Raw genomic sequence first — 19,070 nt, 5'->3', positions numbered from 1 at the left:
AGAGGATAGTGTCCTCCAAACAGAACTGGGATATTGGAAATCTCTTCTCAAGGTATTCAAAAGTTGCCACTGGGGAAACTGGAGGGTTATTACTCTTTGATTGGCTAGAGAAGCCACTTTCATGAAAATGGACATTCAGAGTCAGCCTACCTCTTTCACCTCAAACCAGAGGGCTGGCATCACCCTTACCCCAAATTCATGGGTGAGGTAAAACCTGGGAGCAGTACTGGGCAAAACAAAGCAGTTGATCCTCCCTGCAGGGACCCCCATGGCCATGGCCATGGGCATCCCACTCAACCTGAGAAGAAGCTCTCTGGAGATCTGCTGAAAGCCAACACATGAAACCCAGGAAGCAAATGGCGGCAGCAGCAGCAGCCAAATGCCGGTGTCGTTTGAAAAGCATCTCTGAATACCAGCTCCACAAGGAACCTTCTTAGCCAGACTCAGGCCTGAGCTCCTGCTCCCCACCCACCATCAACAACAAGGACAGAGCTCCATCTTCTTCAACAGGAAGAGCCTCAGGACAAAATTAGACTCTTACCCTCCTTCGAAGATTTTGATCCTCGCTGGCTCCCCTCTTTTGGAGGTGGGGGTATCCTCCTCAGCCTTCCCTCTCTTATCTTCTTCCTTCTTGGTTCGAGCTGGGTCTTTGCGACCCTCACTGGAGACCATAGAAGGGAGATGAGCCTGTTCCGCCAGAGAAATAACAAAAAGGGTTATGTTTCCAGGTGCAGATAGCATCCGTTTATTCAATCAGAGATGAGAAAACCACAGAATGCAAAGGAAGCCAAGGACTATATGTGGATCTTGGCACCTCCATGAAAGGCAAGTGGCATGATGAGAATTAGGAAGTCATCCCCAGATTAGCTCTCGGCACACACGAACACATTAACTCCTGTTGGTGGAGCACGAAAACATGCTGAGAATCCTTTATCATCATCTTCGTCACGACCATCACAAAGTGACTATCTACAAAGTGCTTTATATACATATATATACACACACACACTATCTCACTTGATTCTCACAACAACCCTGGGAGGTAGGTGCTATTATGATACCCATTTTACAGATGAGGAAACTGAGACTGAGCGAGGTTAAGTTGACTTTCCCAGGGTCACAGAGTTACCACATAGGCCAAGCAGAAAAATGCTAAGAGCTCTTCCGTATGACTGCCCAGCAGATGCCCAAAGATGGCTGTTACTCTCTTCTCCCCTGTCTTCTCTTCTCCAGGTTAAACAGCTGAACTGTGCTGAAGACCCCAGGAGCTTAGGGAACAGGCTACACAAGTGAGGGAATGGACACTGAGACCTCTCAGTGTTCTGGGGCTGTGAGTTGTCTTGGGAGCATGGTCATAACTACTATCTGAGCCTACACCTCGCATGGAAGTTGTATTTAATTCTAGGAGAAGGAACCTATCTGAGGTGGAATGTGAACTTGATCCTTCTTGATGTTGAGTTCAGAATCTTATCCATTGGGCCACCTATCATAAATCCATTGACATCTTTATCTAATGCCTCATCAGTGCAACCAGCATGATTCTGGTGTGGGGGCCCTCTGGTTTGCATCTGCTGGAACAGGTAAAAGGTCCCCAGAAGCTGGTCCTGAGTTTGTAGAGCCTCAGGTAAGTCAGGGACAGTGGGTGAGAAATGACCCAAAGATTTGTCTAAAACCCCACCTTTACAGCTACAGGAAATGGGGAGGTAGGGGTGGGTGAAGCTATCACAATACCTGTAACTACAGTGAAGACCACCAGATCTGGAGCCAGGAAGACTCTTCTTCCTGAGTTCATATCTGGCCTCTGATACTTACTAGACCCTGGGCAAGTCACTTCACCCTGTTTGCCTCAGTTTTCTCATCTGTAAAAGGAGCTAGAGAAGGAAATGGAAAACCACTCCAGTATCTTTTCCCAAAAAGGGTCATGGAGAGCTGAACATAACTAAAATGACTAAAGCATAAAAACAACAAATCAAAGTAACCAGTAGCTTTGAAAAAGCAGTCAGAGTTAGGCAGAATATTGAAGGAGGAAGTTTGTCTCTCTCTATGGAGGCTGTGAGAAGCTCATGGGAATGGGGCAAGAACCTAGTTGCCCCAGGTGTGGACGGGTCTCAGTGTGGGAAAAGAAGTAAACGCTAGACAGAACACTGGATAGAGCACTGGGCCTGGGGTCAGTCACACCCAAGTTCAAATGCTGCCTCAGACTACTAGCCATGGGACCTGGGCAAGTCACTTTACCTCTATCTTCCTCATCTGTAAAAATAGGGATAATAATACTCATTCTATTTAACCTCATGTGGTTGGTGTGAGGATCAAATGTGATAAAGGACAGATAAGTCCTTCATACCTATTACACATCGTATAAATGGTAAAATCTGGCCTCACACATTTAGTAGCTGTCATTCTGGGTAAATGACTTAACTCTGTCTGCCTCAACTGTAAAATGGGGATAATAAAAGTAGCATTGTTCCAAGTGCTAAGGATAGAAAAGTGAGACAGGCACCCTCTCAGAGTTGTTGTGAGGATAAAATGAGATATCTGCAAAACGCTTGGCAAACCCTTCAAGAGATATATAAATGCTCACTATCTAGCACTTAGCACAGTGCCCTGGCACATAGTAGGTGCTTAATAGATGCTTGTTGACTGATTGGCTGAGAGATGACCTTGGGTTCTTGGAGACTCCTGCAGCACAGAGCTTGAAAGGTTGTCCTGCTAAGATGGGCAAGCTCAAATAAGGGTCTCGAGATGGAATGTGTGTCTGTTATCCAAGTTCCTGCTTAGCAAAGGGTAGCAGTATTCTTCACCAGGTGGGGTAAAGAGTGGAGAACTTTTCAGCACAAATATATTTCACTATCTCAAAAATATCTCAAACCTGAAGCAAGTGGAAGAAATACTCACACCAACAAAAGCACAGATCCTTCATATCACAAAGTAGGTAATAAAAATAATATGGTCTTCGTGATCCGAAGAATGAATGAAAAAGAATTTAGTAAGTGCCCACTACGTGCCAAGCACTGTTCTAAGTGCTAGGGATATGAAAGTGACCGAAGCCCAGGTCTGTGGTTTCATCAGTGTAGGTTTTCTTTGCACTGATGCAGACTGAAGGCTCCCCATGCCTTCCATATTGTCTTTATAGGTGAATGGTACCAAAGAAAATCGATCACGTAGCACTAATCCTCCAGTAGAATGCAAGCTCCCTATAGGCAGGGGCTATTTTTCACTTTGTATTCCCATTCCTAGCATAGCATTACCAAGTATTGTTATATTTATTACCAGCATTAGTAATAGCCAGGCTTGCAAAGAACTTTTCATACAATAGCTCTACAAGGCAGGCAGTAAAAGTACCACCATCTTCATCTAACAGATGAAGAAACTGATGGTCAGAGAGGTAAAATTACTTGCTCTCAGTCAGATGGATGAGAAGTGGCAGATCTGGGACTTAAATGCAAACATATCTTTAGACTCCAAAGCCCATATTCTTTCTATTATATCCCTAGAGCAGGGGTTCTTGACTTTTTTTGTGTCATGTCTCCTTAATGGCAGTTTAGTGAAGATTAGGGATCCCTTTTCAGAATTGAGCTTTTAAATATATAAAATAAAATCCATAGTATTACAAATTCAGTTATATTGAAATACCATTATCAAAATGTTCTTTAAAAAAAAGTTCCTGGACCCCAGGCTAAGAATCCCTGCCCTATTATCTTGGAGGACAGGCAAATATAATGCCAACTAACTTATGATCTAACTGGGTATAATTCAGTATCCACAGAGTCTGTACCTGACAGGTGAGATCAGCTGGACTGATAGTTGATTTCCATTTGGTTTTTTCTCTAGTAGAGCTAGTTAACATTAGCTTTCATAGGGCTACGATCAAGATAAGGGTGAGGAATACAGCCAGAACCTGAATTTCACCTACTATTTATTAGGAAAGTTCCATTGGGTAGAATTTTGGAAAGCCAGGGCTGAAGAACACAGTTATGATCAGCGAGGGGTTGGCCCCTGTAGCCAGGACAGTCATGGCATGTGGTCCTCACACAACTCACTTCCTCACCTGGTACACTAATGAATTATTAGTGTAGGAAACTGTTGATGACGATTTACAAGTATGTTAAAAGAGCTAGTTTACATTCTAGAACAATGTAAGTCCCTTTGAGGGCAGATATTGCTTTTTAAAATGTCGTCTTTGTAACCCAGGAACATAGCACCACACTTTGCATACAACAAGATTTTGATAATGCTGGTTGTATTGTATTAGATGTCTTGTTTATGACCATTTAGAAAGGGATATGAGGATCACTGTGGGTTCAACAAGAGATGGGCATGCCAGATTCACCTTATTTCTCTTTTTAACTGAGTTTTAAGAATGGTAAATCAGGAGAATGCTGGATCTGGATTTTAGCATGGCATGTCACTTATCATCCTCCTCCTCCTCCTCCTCCTCATCATCATCATTGTATTTCCTATTATACTGTTGTGGAGAAGATGGGGAGACGTGGGTTAGATGAGAATAACATACAATGGATTTGTAACTAGTTACTTAACCGAAACCATGGAATGGAGGTTAATGGATCTCTGTCAGTCTTGATGGAGCAAAACAGAGCAGTACTCGAGGGTCCTATTCCTAGCCTTGTTTAGTTTAATGTCTTTGCCAATGATTTAAATGAAAGCATATCTATGCTTCTCAGATCTGGAGATAGCACAAAGTTGGGAGTGACTAGAAAGGTGAATAGTGGAACTGGGACCTAAAAAAGAAGAACCTGACAGACTAAGAGTCATGGGCTGAACTTGAGAAAAAGTAATCAAATATGGAACATAAGTTAAAAAAATTTAACTGCAGAAGACTAAGATGGCAGAGAGGCCAAAGTGGAACTAGGGAGGAGCACACTGCAAAGAGATCAGTAGGTCTGGGGGGACGATAAGTTCACAAAAGTCCCCAGTGGGGGATGACAACCGAAAAAGCCAACATGGCTTAGGTGGCCTCACATATGTAATGGGAGAGGTGCTCCGCCTACTTCTTCTGGTCAGACCATAGCTCAACCACCCTGTTCAGCTCTGGATGACACATTATAAGGCAAGCTGGAGGCTATCTGGAGGAAGGCAATCAGGGTGGTAAGGAGACTAAAGATCCCATGCCATGATGAGTATTGGGCAAAGCTATTGGGGATGGTTAGCCCAAAGAAGAGAAGTCTGGAAGAGTGACATAATCACTGTCAATTGGCTAGAAGACTGGACTTACTCTGTTCAATACCAAGAGGGCAGAACTGGGAGCATCGGAAGTTACAGAAGCAGATTTCAGTTTATCATAAGAGTTAAAATTCCACCTTTCTAACAAGAGAATTGTCCAGCAGTGCCGTGGGCTATATCAGGAGGCAGAGAGGCTTCAGGAAGTAGAAGATGGATGAGAACCACTTGTTAGGAGTAGTGTAGAAGGGGACTGCTCAGGTGGGGGTTGGATCAGGTTCCTTTCCACAGCTGAGATTCTGTGACTTGACGGATGATACCTATGTCTGTTCCTAACATACTGTGAGAGGTACTGCTTTGAATGAAGAAGAAATCATTGGTTCTGGGATCTGGCATCTTCCTCTACTCAGACACACACACAGATTCTTAGGAATCTCTTTAGAGTTAGGATCACATGCAGAAGGGTACAGTAAGAAGTATGGGGGCAGCTCCCAGTATCCCGGGTCTGATCCTTATAGCTCTGTATCTGGACAACTTAAATGAAGTCTACTTCTATTCCAATCCATTACAGGTTAAGAAATCTATCTATCTATCCGTAGAGATCTATCTGGAAACTCAAGGAGTCAGGGATGGTAGCACATGTCTGTAGTCCCTGCTACTAGAGGAGGCAGAGGCTGGTTGGTCACTTGAGTTTGGGAGTGCTGTGTTTCAGTAGGACTAAAGTTGATTGGGGGATCTGCACTAAGTCTAGTACCAGTATGGTGAGCCCCATACTGTGAGTTAGACTAAGGAAAAGTGAAACAGTCCAGATCAGAAAGGGAGCAGGTGAAAGCTCTCATGCCAATCAGCAATGGGCTCACAGCCTGGGCATGGCTGCTGCTCCAGGGCAAGAAAGGGAGATTCTATCAAGGAAGAGGAGAAGAAGAAAGAGGAAAAGAGAGAAAGAGAGAAGGAGGAGGAAGAAGGGGAGAGGGAGGAAAAGAAAGAGAAGAGGAGGAGAAAGTGGGGAGGAGGAGCAGAGGAGAAGAGGAAGGGAAGGAGAAAAGGAAAAAGAAAGGAAAGGAAAGAAAAAGAGAACATTCTATGGCAGGATGCCTGGGTGTTACATCAGGAACTCAGCCACAGAAACACCGAATCTGAGTTGAAAAGAATGAGTTCATCATGCCCACCTCCTACCAGTGAATAGAAATCCTCTCTAGGACATTCCCAGTAAGTGATCATCCACCTTCCACCTGGAGACCTCCAGTGACAGGGAGTTCACTACCTCCTCAGGCAGCCCAGGCTACCCTAAGACAACTCTAGTTGTTTGAAGGTTTGTCCTCATGTCAATCCCAAACTGATAATGTAACTCACACCCACATTCCTGATTCTGCCCTGAAAGGGTCCAAGAAGAACAATCTGGATCCCTCTTTCATGTGGCTGACCTTCAAATACTTGAAGACAGCCATTATTTCTCTACTTCATCCTCTTTTCTCCCAGCTAAACACCCTCTCTTTCCTTCACCTGACAGTCTGAGCATATGAAATGGGGCCTGCCTTAGGACTCTAGCTGTAATCTAACCTGGGCAGAGGACAATGGGACCATTGCCTCCTTAATTTTGGATGCCATGTCTTTCTAGATGTAGTCTTGGGCTGCCTTCCCAGAAGCATGTGCTCCAGAGAGAGGGAAGCAATAATAGTCTTACTGCCTTGTGTCCCAGTTGCACCACACCTGGAGCATCGTATCCACTTCTGGCTACCACATTGGAGTGGCAGGGGGAGGTGGGTGTTGACAAACTGGGGGAACTCAGGAAAGGAACAATCAGGAATGAATCCTCTCCTGAAACCAGTCACCAGGAGAGAGTCAAGGAACTGGGAACAGAGAAAAGGGAGCATATCAAAAAACATTAGGGAGTTTTTACCTACCTAGATTATAATTAGTCATACCTGCGATAAGACTAAGGAGCATCAGAAATGAGATGGCTGGCCATCTTGGTGTGTTGTTACCTTAAAATGTCCTCTTGACTATAGCTTTTAAGATAGAAATATATCCAGTTTCTTCATGATATAATCCAAGAGGCTTCCCATGTTTTCTAACTCTATGGGCTTATCCCTTATTAAAAATGGATTACAATGAATGGTCTGGCCACTGGGACATGGGAATAATGTGATACTGACATGAATTCCTTGTGATGGTGTTCACAGGCAGTTGTATGGGTGCCAAAGAGGCCTCACCTTCCAAAGCTCTTACAAAAATGAAGGAGATGCTCATGGAAAAACAGAAAGGAAGGGGCTCATTTTTGAACAGTTCCCATATGGATAGTCTGCACTAGACCAGGGGCTGCTGGGAGCATTTGTTTCTGAGCAGTAGGGCCAGGGCAAGTATATTTCTGTGCCTCCTGGCAGGTTCTGACATTGTACTCCCCTGGATTATTCCACACTAGAGAGTCTGAGTCTTTGCTGTGATATATAGCAAGATGACTTACCATAACATAAACCCCTATGTGCACACCACAGAGAATGGAATTTTCTGGAATTAAAAATTGGTGCACTTGTTCTCTCATCATTTGAGAAATGAAAATTAAAGCCACTTTGAGATTATACCCCACACCGATCAGATTGGCAGAGATGACAAAAGAGGAAAATGATAAATGTTGGAGGGGCTGTGGGAAATCAGGTACACTACTGGGACAATGTTGGTGGAGCTATGACAAGTCTAGCCATTTTGGAAAGTAATTTAGAGCCATAGGCCAAAAGTCTTTGTGACTTCAGCCCAGACATATCATTATGAGGCTCAAAGAGATTTTAAAAAGCAGGAAAAAACTCATATATAAAGAAATATTTATAGTAGCTCTCTTTTGTAGAAGCCAAAAAATGGAAACTATGAGGTTGCCCACCTCTTGGGAAATGACTAAAAAAAAAATGTGGTATATAAGTGTAATAAGGTATTATTGCACCACAAAAAATGACAAAATCGACAATTTCTGAGCAAACCAGGAAGACCTCTAGGACATACTGACTCAGAGTGAGGTTATGACAACACTACCCCCCCTCAAAAAAACTCCCTATTTTGAAAGACTTGAGAAAACTGTGAGCCACACAATGATAAGCCACGAGGCTGAGAATTAAAGATGAAACATGCCAGCCTTTCCCTGCCAGAGAGGTGATGAATTTGAAGAATGAAGGACACATTTTGGGATATGGCCAATATAGGAATTTGTTCTGCTGGGCTGATTATAAGGGTTTTATTGATTTATTTTATTTTATTGTTAGATGTGCAGGGTAGCGGGGGGGGGGGCAATGAGAAGGAGAGAGAATGTTTTTTGAAATAAACAGATTTTTAAAGTAAAAAAAATACAGGTGTATTTATCTAAAGTTGGATTTTTGAAAATGTCCTTCATTACACTCTCCATATGTATTGCGTTTGAGGCAGCTTCCACCTTTGGCTACACTAAGTGCCAGCTCTGCTCACCAGGGTCATTCCTGGCACTGGATAGTCTGGTGAATCAACAAAGGGGATGAGGATTAAGCAGTTTTGAAAGGTAAGGTTCCCAAAGAAATCTCGCTGGGTATAGCTCATCTTGGAAAAACAAAGGGGCATTTGCCAAATCAAATATGACTAAATTAGCTCTTTCTTATTTAATTTTCTTCAATTAGCTGCCAACCCTCAATTTTCTGTTGATACAAAAGTAACTGGGGAATAACCCATGTTGGCAAAACCCAACAATGCCACTTAGTAACGTTCCCTGGAAAAGTGAATATGGCCCCTGCTGGAAGGGGTTAGGGACCCCTACAAAGTGACAAGGGCATTCCTAAGACTAACCATTTAGCAAACAGCATGCAAGCCCTGCTTTTTCCAAAGGAGGCTCTCCAGCTAGGGCTAGGGTTCTGACTAAGATAAACCCAGTGAACAAGGAAGAAAGTGAACACAGGATGCAAAGAGTAGAGCACTAAATATGCCTGTGTCCATGGCATAGTGAAAAGAGCTCTGGCTCTTGAGTCAGAGGAGCTGGGTTCAAATCTTCTCATGCTTACAACCTACGTGACCTTGGAAAAATCACTTAAGTTCCCTTGGTCTCAGTTTTCTCACCTGTAAAATAGGGAAAATAATAGGACCTACCTCTCAAGGTTATTGTTCCCCGCCCCCCCATACTCCCCCTGTCCCTCCCTTCCTTCCTATGATCTATCACCTGGATTTGTACTGAAGGAATTACAAGATTAAAGATTTTGAGCTAGAAGGAACTGTAAATTCATCCCTGACATTTTGCAGAGGAGAAAATTGAGGCTGAGAGGTCTAATTACTTGCCCAAAGTCACAAAGCTGGTAAGTGAACCAGTCAGGATTTAAACTCAGGGTCAGGAATTTATGTCCGTTTTGGGAAAAAGCTAAGGCAAGTCCTCTAACCTTGGGAATCTTTTGAGGTCCCACTTTTATCCCTAACAACAATTTAGGAGGAGGAAGGACCACATCCACCCAAACCGGGCTGCTTTCCTCAAACAGTAGTTCCCTATTTACTTAGTCGGCTGATTCAGCCAACTCAGCAGACCTTCCGATGGCCTCATCCCTTATAGCAATCTCATTGCTTTCCGGAGAAAAGCCGCTAACTCAACCAACAGAACTCTGAGCATACAGAGTTTGTGAAGTAGGAAATGAGTTCATTTTACAGAACCTAGAGCCTCACTGTTAAGGAATTCTCAGGCTGGAGTTAGTTACACCACATGTCAGATGGTGGCCCCACCTAAAGGAAACAGAAGCCAGCTCTATTAGAAGGAGAACCAGAAGCGATGAGGATGATGGTTAAGAGTTTCTGGGAATAGAAAATACTTCAATGATCCAAGGGGATAGGTGGGGCAAAGTGGGGTTGGTAATGGGAGGATTAGGGAAGAAAAAAGACAGCAAAAGCATTGATGAGAAAGGGCATGATCTAGGATTCAGGAAAGAGCTAAGAATTTTGAGACCACTACAAAGCAATCCCATTAACCAAACTTTCCAGCTTAGTCTGCTGGGGGAGTCATATCCTGTCTCCCCTATCCTCCACCCCTCCACAGTGCATCTCTATTTGTATAATGGAAGTCAATCGGGAAAGTGTTTTCTTTTATATAAAACCATGATGCATACCTATCCAGAGAAGTAGCATAAATTTCTTTTATATGGTAACCAGGCTAAGCTATCAGGAGAGAAAATTTACAGTGGAGACTCATGGATGCATGATGCTCCAGGGGACCTGGGGTTAGGGGAGCCATGTTGGACTGAGTGATGTTTAAGGTCCCTGTTAATGTATGTTGCTCTTTAGGTCACATCTTTGTAAAGAGAGAAAAATCCCAGAGTGGGATCAGAAGACCTGGCTTTGCCACTTACTAACCATGTAATGATCTTTGGCAGATCCCTGCCCTTCTCTGGGTCTCAGTATCTCCATCTATAGAATGAAGGGAGTGGGTCTGATGTTCTCTACTGAGCTTACAATTCTGATATTCTGTGCTACTTCTTTTTCTGTCCTGAGCCCCCATAGGGAGGTCACTTAACAAAATTATCAGGATAGTTAGAGATAATAGAAACATTCATGATGGTTCTTACCTCTGTCATTCGGGGCTTTCTGGAGCTGGACGGGACAAGCCTTCCTGTCTCAGGATGTGGAGCCATGGCCATGGTGTACGTCTCTTTGCTGACCTTCTGCTTGGACCTCAGGAGGGATAGAGCTGCTTTAGTGGACACCCCAGGCAGGTTGGGGTTGTACAGACTTATACACCAACCAGCATAAACAGAGGACCTCCTGTCTGCCTGCTGGACGGGATTTGGCTTAATGTAGTTTAAATAGCACCAACTGACATTAGTGGTCGTATGGAGGCTGGGGAACTGTAGTACCTTCTTGGTGTCTGTACCTTCCCGGGATTTTGCTATCCTGGAAGAAGTGGAGGAGGAGGTGGGAGGAGTCTTCGGTGGATGGTCGGGCAGGTCCTTGGAGTCTTCCTTCTTCACTCCCTGCAGTGGTGACTGCCGCCGGGATGGCTTTGCAAGTGGTTGTTTGGATGCTTCCAATCCCGGAGCTCCTGAATGAGGCAGCCCAGAGTACTGAGTGGGAGGGCTTTCCTTGGGAAGAGGCTGAACCAATGATGAGCTAGGGAGTGTTTCTTCTTCCCCTCGGCCTTGGCTGGGGCCCCCAAATGGGGCTCTCTCTTGCCTCTTGCTGGCTTCAGCATCGGCAAGGATGGTGCTAGCTGGCCTAAGCAGCTCTAGCTTCTCTTCGACTTTGGAGCCTTCCTCCTCCTTCACCCTCTTCTGCTGCTGGGTCTCCGTGGTGAGTTCCAGGCTGCCAGCAGGGGACAGCACCCTTTTGCTGCCTCCTGCAGTGGATGGGCTTCCCTCCAAGCCCAAGATGCTTTCTGAGGACAGAGAAGAACCTTTCCTCTCTGCTAATGGAAGAGGCACCCTCAGGTATGGTGTTGGGAACCCCCTTCTTTGCTCCTCGCTGATCTGGGCCAGCTCAAGACCCCCTCCAGGAGCTTCTACACCACAGACCAATGTCCCTTTGGCCTGGTAGTCATCGAACTTGGGGAGCACAAGGGAGGATGGGCTGCACTGGGGCTGAGTGACTAAGATCTGAGAAAGGGTTGTATACATCACGCTTCCATAGGATGGCATGTTGGTCTGGATTCGTACAGGAACAACCAGAGATACCGTGGGATCTGGGCAGGAAGGAACAGCCAGCTGTGGGGCTGATGTTGATACTGGAGGGCTAGTGGCACGTGTCACTGGGTGCAACCGGATGTCAGTACCATATTCTGTGCTGGGGGAGAGGCCAGAGGGTCCTGTGAGAGGGGACAGGCTGGATTTCACTGGGGGCACATGGGTGCCAACTTCCCCAGGCAGATGAAGGCCAAACTGAGACTGCGGAGGCAGAAAGAAGCCTGAAGAGAGTGAGGAAGAGCTGGGATGGGGCATGGGGAGGAATGAAGGGTGCTGGCGGAAGGGAAGATCAGCTGGATGAGGTATGAGCTGGTGAGGCATATGAAGCTGGCCTGGATGAAGGACAGCTTGCTGGAGGGGAATTGGTGGAGTCTGAAATAAGGACGGGGGAAGTGGGGGCATGGAGTACGGGGCAGAGAAGATCTCTGGCATAGCCGGAGTGGAGAATAGCTCTGAGGACTGTCCTGATGGCTGAAGGAAGTGTTGAAAAGAGAAAAGGGAAACCGGAGGGGGCAGGTATGGTTTTTCATGCAGGGAGAGCTGGGGAATGGGCGGATGGAATACTTGTAGAGCTTCAGTGTAAGGCGGGCTGGATACCATCTGGGGACTGTCTTTCTGCTGGCTCTTAGCACTGTGGTACCCGCCATGGGAGGAAGAGGAGGATGAGGATGAGGAGCTGGTAGTGGTAGAAGCTGAGCAGGTAGAGGAAAAGGAAGGCTGATGAAGCAAACTTTTGGAGGAAGATTTACTGGATGAAGGCAGCGGCTCCTCTGTTTCCAATCTCCCCTTAGGAGGTGTCTCTAGCTCATGCTCTGGATGACGACTCAGGGAAGCCTGTCTCACCAAAAAGCATTTTCTTCTTTCTGGGGGAGCTGAGGAGGTGGGGATGCCTGGTGTAGGAGGCAGAGCCAGAGACAAACTCCCATAGTCAAATGACTTGCTGCGTGTCTCAGATATTTGAGAAGGATGTGGCACATTGGGGGACTGCTCAGAGGCTGACCTCCGCATTTCTCTGGAGTGGTGAGGGTAGCTGGGAACAGTCAACATGTGGGTGCCAAAAGACTTGGAGTGGGTTTCTGAGGAAGGACCAGGAACCTCTGCCTTCCCATGGTCTTCCCTTTCAAAGGATGCCGAGTGGCTTGAAGTGTGCGATACACTGCTTTCCAGGCTAGGGCTTCTCGTCAGGGAGACTGACTCAAAACTGGACTCCCCTGAGGACTGGGCCATTTCTGCCAGCCGCAGCCTTTTCTTTTTGGGGGGCAGCTTCTCTGCGGGGAGCTGAGCAAGTGTCTGGCTCCGCTGGGGCCACTGAAATTCCTCAGTCTTTTCAGGTTCTTTCGGTAGGGGCTCAGGTTCCGTGTCTGGCCTGTCAGGTTCCTCAGTCACCAAGATTTCAGGAACCTGGATGTTAGGCTGGCGGACTAACCTTGGCTGCAGAGAAGAGCGGACATGTGGAGTGACAGCTGGCTGTGATGAGAACTGGGACAAAGCCTTGTCCTCTCCTTCCTGGTGGCTCGGATGCTCTGGAGGGTCTGCTTTTTCAAAGGAGCTGGTGTGCTGGATAACCGAAATTTCTGTAGAGATCTTTCTTCTCTCTTTCCCAGACTCAGAACTTGCCGCTGGTTTGGGAGTCCTTGGGTGGAAGGTCATGGTCCCCTCCAGGGGTGGCACCGATGGAGCTGGCTCTGCTGGTGGCTTGGTGGGCTCCTGTGGGAGGTTCAAAGCAACTTCTGAGGGCGCTGGGTTGGCAAACTGGCTCCCAGACCCCACCGAGGAGCGACCTTTGGTCAACTCAAAGGAGGGTGGGTCTTCCTCATCCCCAAGGCTCTTTTCTTTCCGTCTCTTCCTCAGTGGTGTAAGTTCTAAACTGGTCCCCAACTTATAGTGCATCATCTGAGACCAAGACTCGGGCTCCCCTTGGCTCTTTTCAACTTCTGAGGATGGATGGGCACCTGTGGAAGCAGGCTTGGAGAGTTGTAGTTCTGAGCAGTAGTATTTTTTATGGGCCTCATAATTATCCCGTTTCTTGTACCGAGCCCCGCAGATATTACACTCGAAGGTGATCCCTTTTGCTTTGGAGCCTTTCCGGGACTTTTTGGTGAGTTCGATTTCTTTTGCTTCTTTTTCTTCGGCAGGTTTGGAGGCTGTGTCCTTAGGGCCTAGCCCAATGTCCTCTGAGCTATACTCCCCTCCCAAAGGGAGTTCAAAGGCGGGCTGGCGTTTCAATGTGCGGGGGTGGGACGTGAAGACTTGGCTGCGGCTCAGGGTGTCCGACTCACTGATGTGATCGTCGAAGGAGTAGCTACCTCTGAAGGTGTGAGGGGAACTGATGGTGCAGGTGGCAGAAGGCATGGAGTGGCTTCTCAGGAGGGGAGCGGGCTCACTGGAGCTGGGGGGCAGCTGCTGGAGGGAGAGTAGAGATGGTTCCATCTTGCCTTTCTCAGGGTGGGAGAGCAGAGTTTTGGATGGATCCAGCTGAAATGGGTCTCGGAAAATCCCAGACTTGGGAGACTCAATGCTGCTCCGTCGGGAAAGAGAGCTCCTCCTGGGCTTCACGCTATCTATCTCGCTGGTGTCTACAACTGCTTCGTTAATTGTGATCAGTTTCGTGATGTGTTCGATGACCTGCGTCCGAGGTACAGAGATGGGACCCAGGCTGGGTTTGTCCTCAGTAGACAGGGGCAGAAGAGGCTGGGTGGCAGCGGCCGTCAGCATTGCTGTCCGCTGACCAATTCGCCCACACTTGCCAAAGATGATCTCGGCATAGGACTTGGCATTGGTGTTGGGAGGACTGATCTGCTGCTCTGCACTCTCAGAACGGGAGAAGTAGCCCGACTCAGTGCTACCCTTGCTCCCAGGGCTCAAGAAGGCCTGCTCATCCATCACTTTCTTCCTTTCACTGAGCCTCAGGGCGAGTTTTTGCTTGATGGTGTGTGTGTCCTCTGCTTTATGGCTCGCAGAATGCTCTGACGAGGACGACAAAGGTTCTGCAAACTGGGGGTTCTCCTCGAGCGACTGGGACGTGCCGGAATGGGACGAAGAACAGCGTTCGTGGCTGGGGCCATGGCCACCCGCACCATAGAGGCTGCTGCTGCCAAGGAGGGTGTGCTTTTGTCTGGGAGACAGGTCTGCGGGCTGGCTGGATGTGGCCCCCGTTTCCTCTTCAGAGTCTGTGCTCTCTCCTTCAGTGGGCTCCTCGAATTCTTCACCACCAATCCTTTCCATCTCCAGTCCTGGAGGATACATCTCGGCCCCAATTCCTGAAGCCAGCCCCGCTTTGATCCGGTGTGCATGGGACTTCCTATGTTTGTACAGATTGCTTTTGGTTTTGAAGGAGAAGCCGCAAGGGATGCAGGGGTAGGGCCGCTCACCTGTGTGAGAGCGGATGTGCTTTTGAAGCACACTGGGCTTGGCACAGGGACGGCTGCAGTACTGACAGATATACTTGCCAGGCTTCTGAGGTTTCTTCTCCTTCTTCGGTGGTTCCTCTGCCTGCTTCATAGAGATGTGGGAGGCACGTGGGATGTAGACTTTGGGGATGGACTGCAGTTCCTCAGGAGGGATGACGGTCGGGTGGGTGGGAAGGAGCTGGCTCTGAGAATGGAGCCCCGGAGAAACAAAAGACCCAGAGGGGCCTGGCCTTATTGGCTCAACTAGCTGCCACGTGGGCCCTTCCAGGAGATGCTCGGGCTTGCCGGGGGGCATAAATGCTGGTGACAGAGGATGTTGAGGGAGCTGTGGGATATGGGCTGGGCCTTCAACAGTAGATCTCTTCAGGGGCTTCTGGTGTCCGGTTTTCTCCTGAGACCCCTCCCTCAGAACCAGCGGAGGCCCCGAAAAGTGCTGCTGCTGCTGCTGCTGCTGGGAGAGGAGCTCATGGAGGGGTGTGGCTGGGGAGGAAGTAGAGCTGCCCTGGAATGGAGTTGGAGCCGGGGCTGGAGCCGGAACTGGGGCTGGAGCCAGAACTGGGGCCAGGGAAGGAGCCGAGGCCTGAGCCATTGATGGAGCCGAGGCCGGAGCTGTGGAGGGGCCACTGGTTTGAGCGGCTTCTCCTTTGGGAAGCCGCTTTCTAGGACTGCCCTCTGATGTCTGTGCACTCTTGACACTTTGCTCAGGATCCATGGCCTTATCAGAGGCTGGGGATGATGCTACTTGGGGAAGGGTGGACCAGGCTTCATTTACAAATGGCCCACATGCACTGGCTCTGCCTGCATTGCAGAAGAAGTGGGAAGCCAGAGGTGGTTCCAGATGATCTTTTACTGAAGTGTTGCTGGCTTCTTTTGGACTAAAAAATGCATGAGAGTCAAAAAAAAAAGTACCCACTGGTGAGGCTACTTCGATGCCTGGCAATAGCCTAGAACTGTGAGTCCAAAGAGTTTCCACATGAGCTTTCTTAACGGTTTGAGTCTAGCCATCTTGTTTCTGGTGACGGCAGCACCCTCAGAGTCAGGAAGCAGTCCATGACATGTCTGTCTCTTGGTTGTTGGCAAGTCTTTGCAAATGCAGGACAGTCCAGCTCATGTCATTGAGTGCAGCTCTTTCCCACAGGAGAAGCAAAATAATACTGAATGGTGAGGGCCAGTCCCTTTGGGTCCCTTCCCTTTAGGTTGGTATTGGAACCTGGTGATCTTGGACAAGAACGTCACACTCTTCTGGAATCACAGGATCCACAATGTACACAGACAAACACACATGCACATGTATATTCCAGACACAGACATACATGGACACATATCACACCCAGATCCCATGCAGACATTCCACCACACACATCACACATACCACATATACAGAACCATGCACCATACATATTTCACACCGAGGAAATGTTTGCCATATAGGTAAAACACATCACACAAAACACACACCCATAATGTCACATATGTCACAGGTATTTACATACACACCATGCACAGCACACATAAACACACACACATCACACATATACACAAATACATTCAGGAACATAGACACAATACATACACATAGACACACAAACAAATACACACCAGAGAGAGAAGGGGGGTGAGGGGAGGAAAAAAAAGAAGTCATTGTAGCATCTTTAAAATAATCTGGAAGTTATGACTTTGTTTTTCTGAACTGTTGCCCTCTATAACCCTCACAAATACAATAGGAAACCCTCAATTGTCTGCCTCCTCTAGTCAAAGTCCCTTCCCTCCTCACCCCCACTGGCTTTAACATGAGTGACTTACATCTTGCTGGAAGCTCTCAAGCCCAAGGCTGGGAGAGTTGGGGACAATGAAAGCCACTACACTGTCTTCCTTCCTACCCATTGGTCCAGGTGGAGTCACCCAGGGTTCACTTCTGCATCAGATATTTACTAACTGTGTGATCCTGGCCATATCCCTTAACCTCAGTCTCAGTTTCTATATTTGAAAAATGGGGATAATAATAGCACCCACCCCACAGGGTTATTGTAAGAATTATAAGAGATAACATAGGAAAAGTGCTTTGACAATATTAAAGCACTGCAGACACCAAAGCTGCCATCATGAGAATGATGACTTTGCCCCCAAATGTCCCTCTAACCCCATCCCCAGACTCCTAAACCCTCCAACGTGCCTTAGGATCTATGGATTTAGACCGGGAGGCACACAAAAGACTGTAAAATCCGTCCTCCTCATTAGAGAGGTGGGGAAACTGAGACTCAGATATGTGAAAGGACTTGACCAAGATCACATAGCTCCATGGGAACAGGGCCCAGGTGAGGCTCAGGGTGAGCCAGTTGGCCAAATTTGGAACCCTGTTTTCCCAAAGCTTAGAATTTTACTCTAGTCAGCAGAGCTAGTAGAGAGGAAGCCCCACAGGCATGGTTTTGCCCCCATTAGACACAAGAGGTAGGGCTCGGGGCCACCCTAATGAGGGCCTGGCATACAGGTAGGGAAGGGAGACAGTCCCAGCCCAGCACTCAGGCAATGAGAGATTCACTGGTAAGAGTGTGGCACATTAGGGGTCAGTTTTCCATTCCTTTCCAGCTCCAGTGAGTACCACTCCCTGTCTTATACTCTATTATCCAGTCCAGTGGTGTTCCTTCCATTCCTCCCATCTCTTCTCCCTAGGTCTTTGCCCTGACAGTCTTCCATGCCTGGAAGGCCATCCCTCCTCTCCTCCACCTTACAGCATGCCTTTTTTCTTCAAGACCCTGCTCCAATGTCACCTTCTATGTGACATCTTTCCTTGGTGCCTTCCCTCCCCCCACAAACTGCCATGTATTTAAATACTTTGTGCTTTTTTTGTGTTGGTTCTCTTTCTGTCTAGTCTATCTGTGCTTTTACATATACATTATCTCCTCTGATAGACTATGAGCCCCCTGAGAGCAGGGCCAGTTTCATTCTTGGTACTTATTTGTCCGGCCCTCAGCCCAGTGTCTGGCTCATTACTGACACTGGAGAAATGCTTACTGATTGATTTATGGATGGATGGATAGATGGATAGATAGAACTTACGCCCATGGGTCACGACTTGGTCCCTGCCTCTGGTTCCTCTGGCTGGGGGAAGTTGGAACCTGCATGCCTGAAGGACTCTGTGAGGATGAAGAGAATGGAAGCTGTTACTATGAGGCCCACGAAAGAGCTGGATGATTATACGGGAGCAGGCACAGGGGAAAGAATGAAGCAGCCAGCCTAGAAGTGGGGAGCGTGGCACATGAGCTGGCAACACCCAGATCCATGGGAGCCTAGGACTTCACTTGGGAAGTGACCACCTCAGGGAACATCTGAGTCCAAGCCATTCATTCTATAGAGAAGGATGCTTAGACCCAATGAGAGGAAAGGACTGATCCAAGGTAACACAGCTAGGAAGAAGTAAAAGTAATATTATATTTGATCCTGGGAGGGAGATACTGTTATTATACCCATTTTAGAGTGGCAACACTGAGGCAAACAAAATTAAGTGACTTGCCCAGGGTCATACCTCTAGGGGGAAGTATAGGCAGGATTGCAATCCAGATCCTCAATAACATTTGTCTTTTGATCCCCTGGCATGAAGTCTGTCATAATGCTGAAGACCAGGTAATGATGATGATGACGATGATATTACCTCATTCAATCCCCTTGGGCACCCTGGACCCCTTCTCAGAACAGCATTGTTAAATATATCAAATAAAATACGTAGGGAACCAAAAGTCAGTGGAAATCAAGATGTCATTTTGACACCCTTGGACCACTTCAGGATCTTGGCTACTGTCCTTCAAACCCTGGCTTTTATCGC

The 19,070-nt window shown here is 47.3% G+C and overlaps 1 protein-coding gene across 10 annotated transcripts in view; it reads right to left on the bottom strand.

Moving 5' to 3' along the window:
• The window catches only part of HIVEP3 (HIVEP zinc finger 3), a 656,876-nt gene that overhangs the window by 70,122 nt on the left and 567,684 nt on the right, over positions 1-19,070 (bottom strand). For all 10 annotated transcript variants that reach the window (XM_072609753.1, XM_072609756.1, XM_072609752.1 and 7 more), the window contains 3 exons: positions 18,308-18,384; positions 10,731-16,492; positions 542-687 (listed from right to left, as the gene is read on the bottom strand). In XM_072609753.1, coding sequence (XP_072465854.1) covers positions 542-687; positions 10,731-15,962 — 5,378 coding nt within the window. In that variant the 5' untranslated portion in view covers positions 15,963-16,492; positions 18,308-18,384. The remainder of the gene's footprint in view (positions 1-541; positions 688-10,730; positions 16,493-18,307; positions 18,385-19,070) is intronic.

This window comes from Notamacropus eugenii, chromosome 5, assembly GCF_028372415.1.
Source record: "Notamacropus eugenii isolate mMacEug1 chromosome 5, mMacEug1.pri_v2, whole genome shotgun sequence".
Lineage (NCBI taxonomy): Eukaryota > Metazoa > Chordata > Mammalia > Diprotodontia > Macropodidae > Notamacropus > Notamacropus eugenii.
The sequence above is the reverse complement of the archived record's forward strand: the minus strand, read 5'-3'. Positions and strand labels throughout refer to the sequence as shown.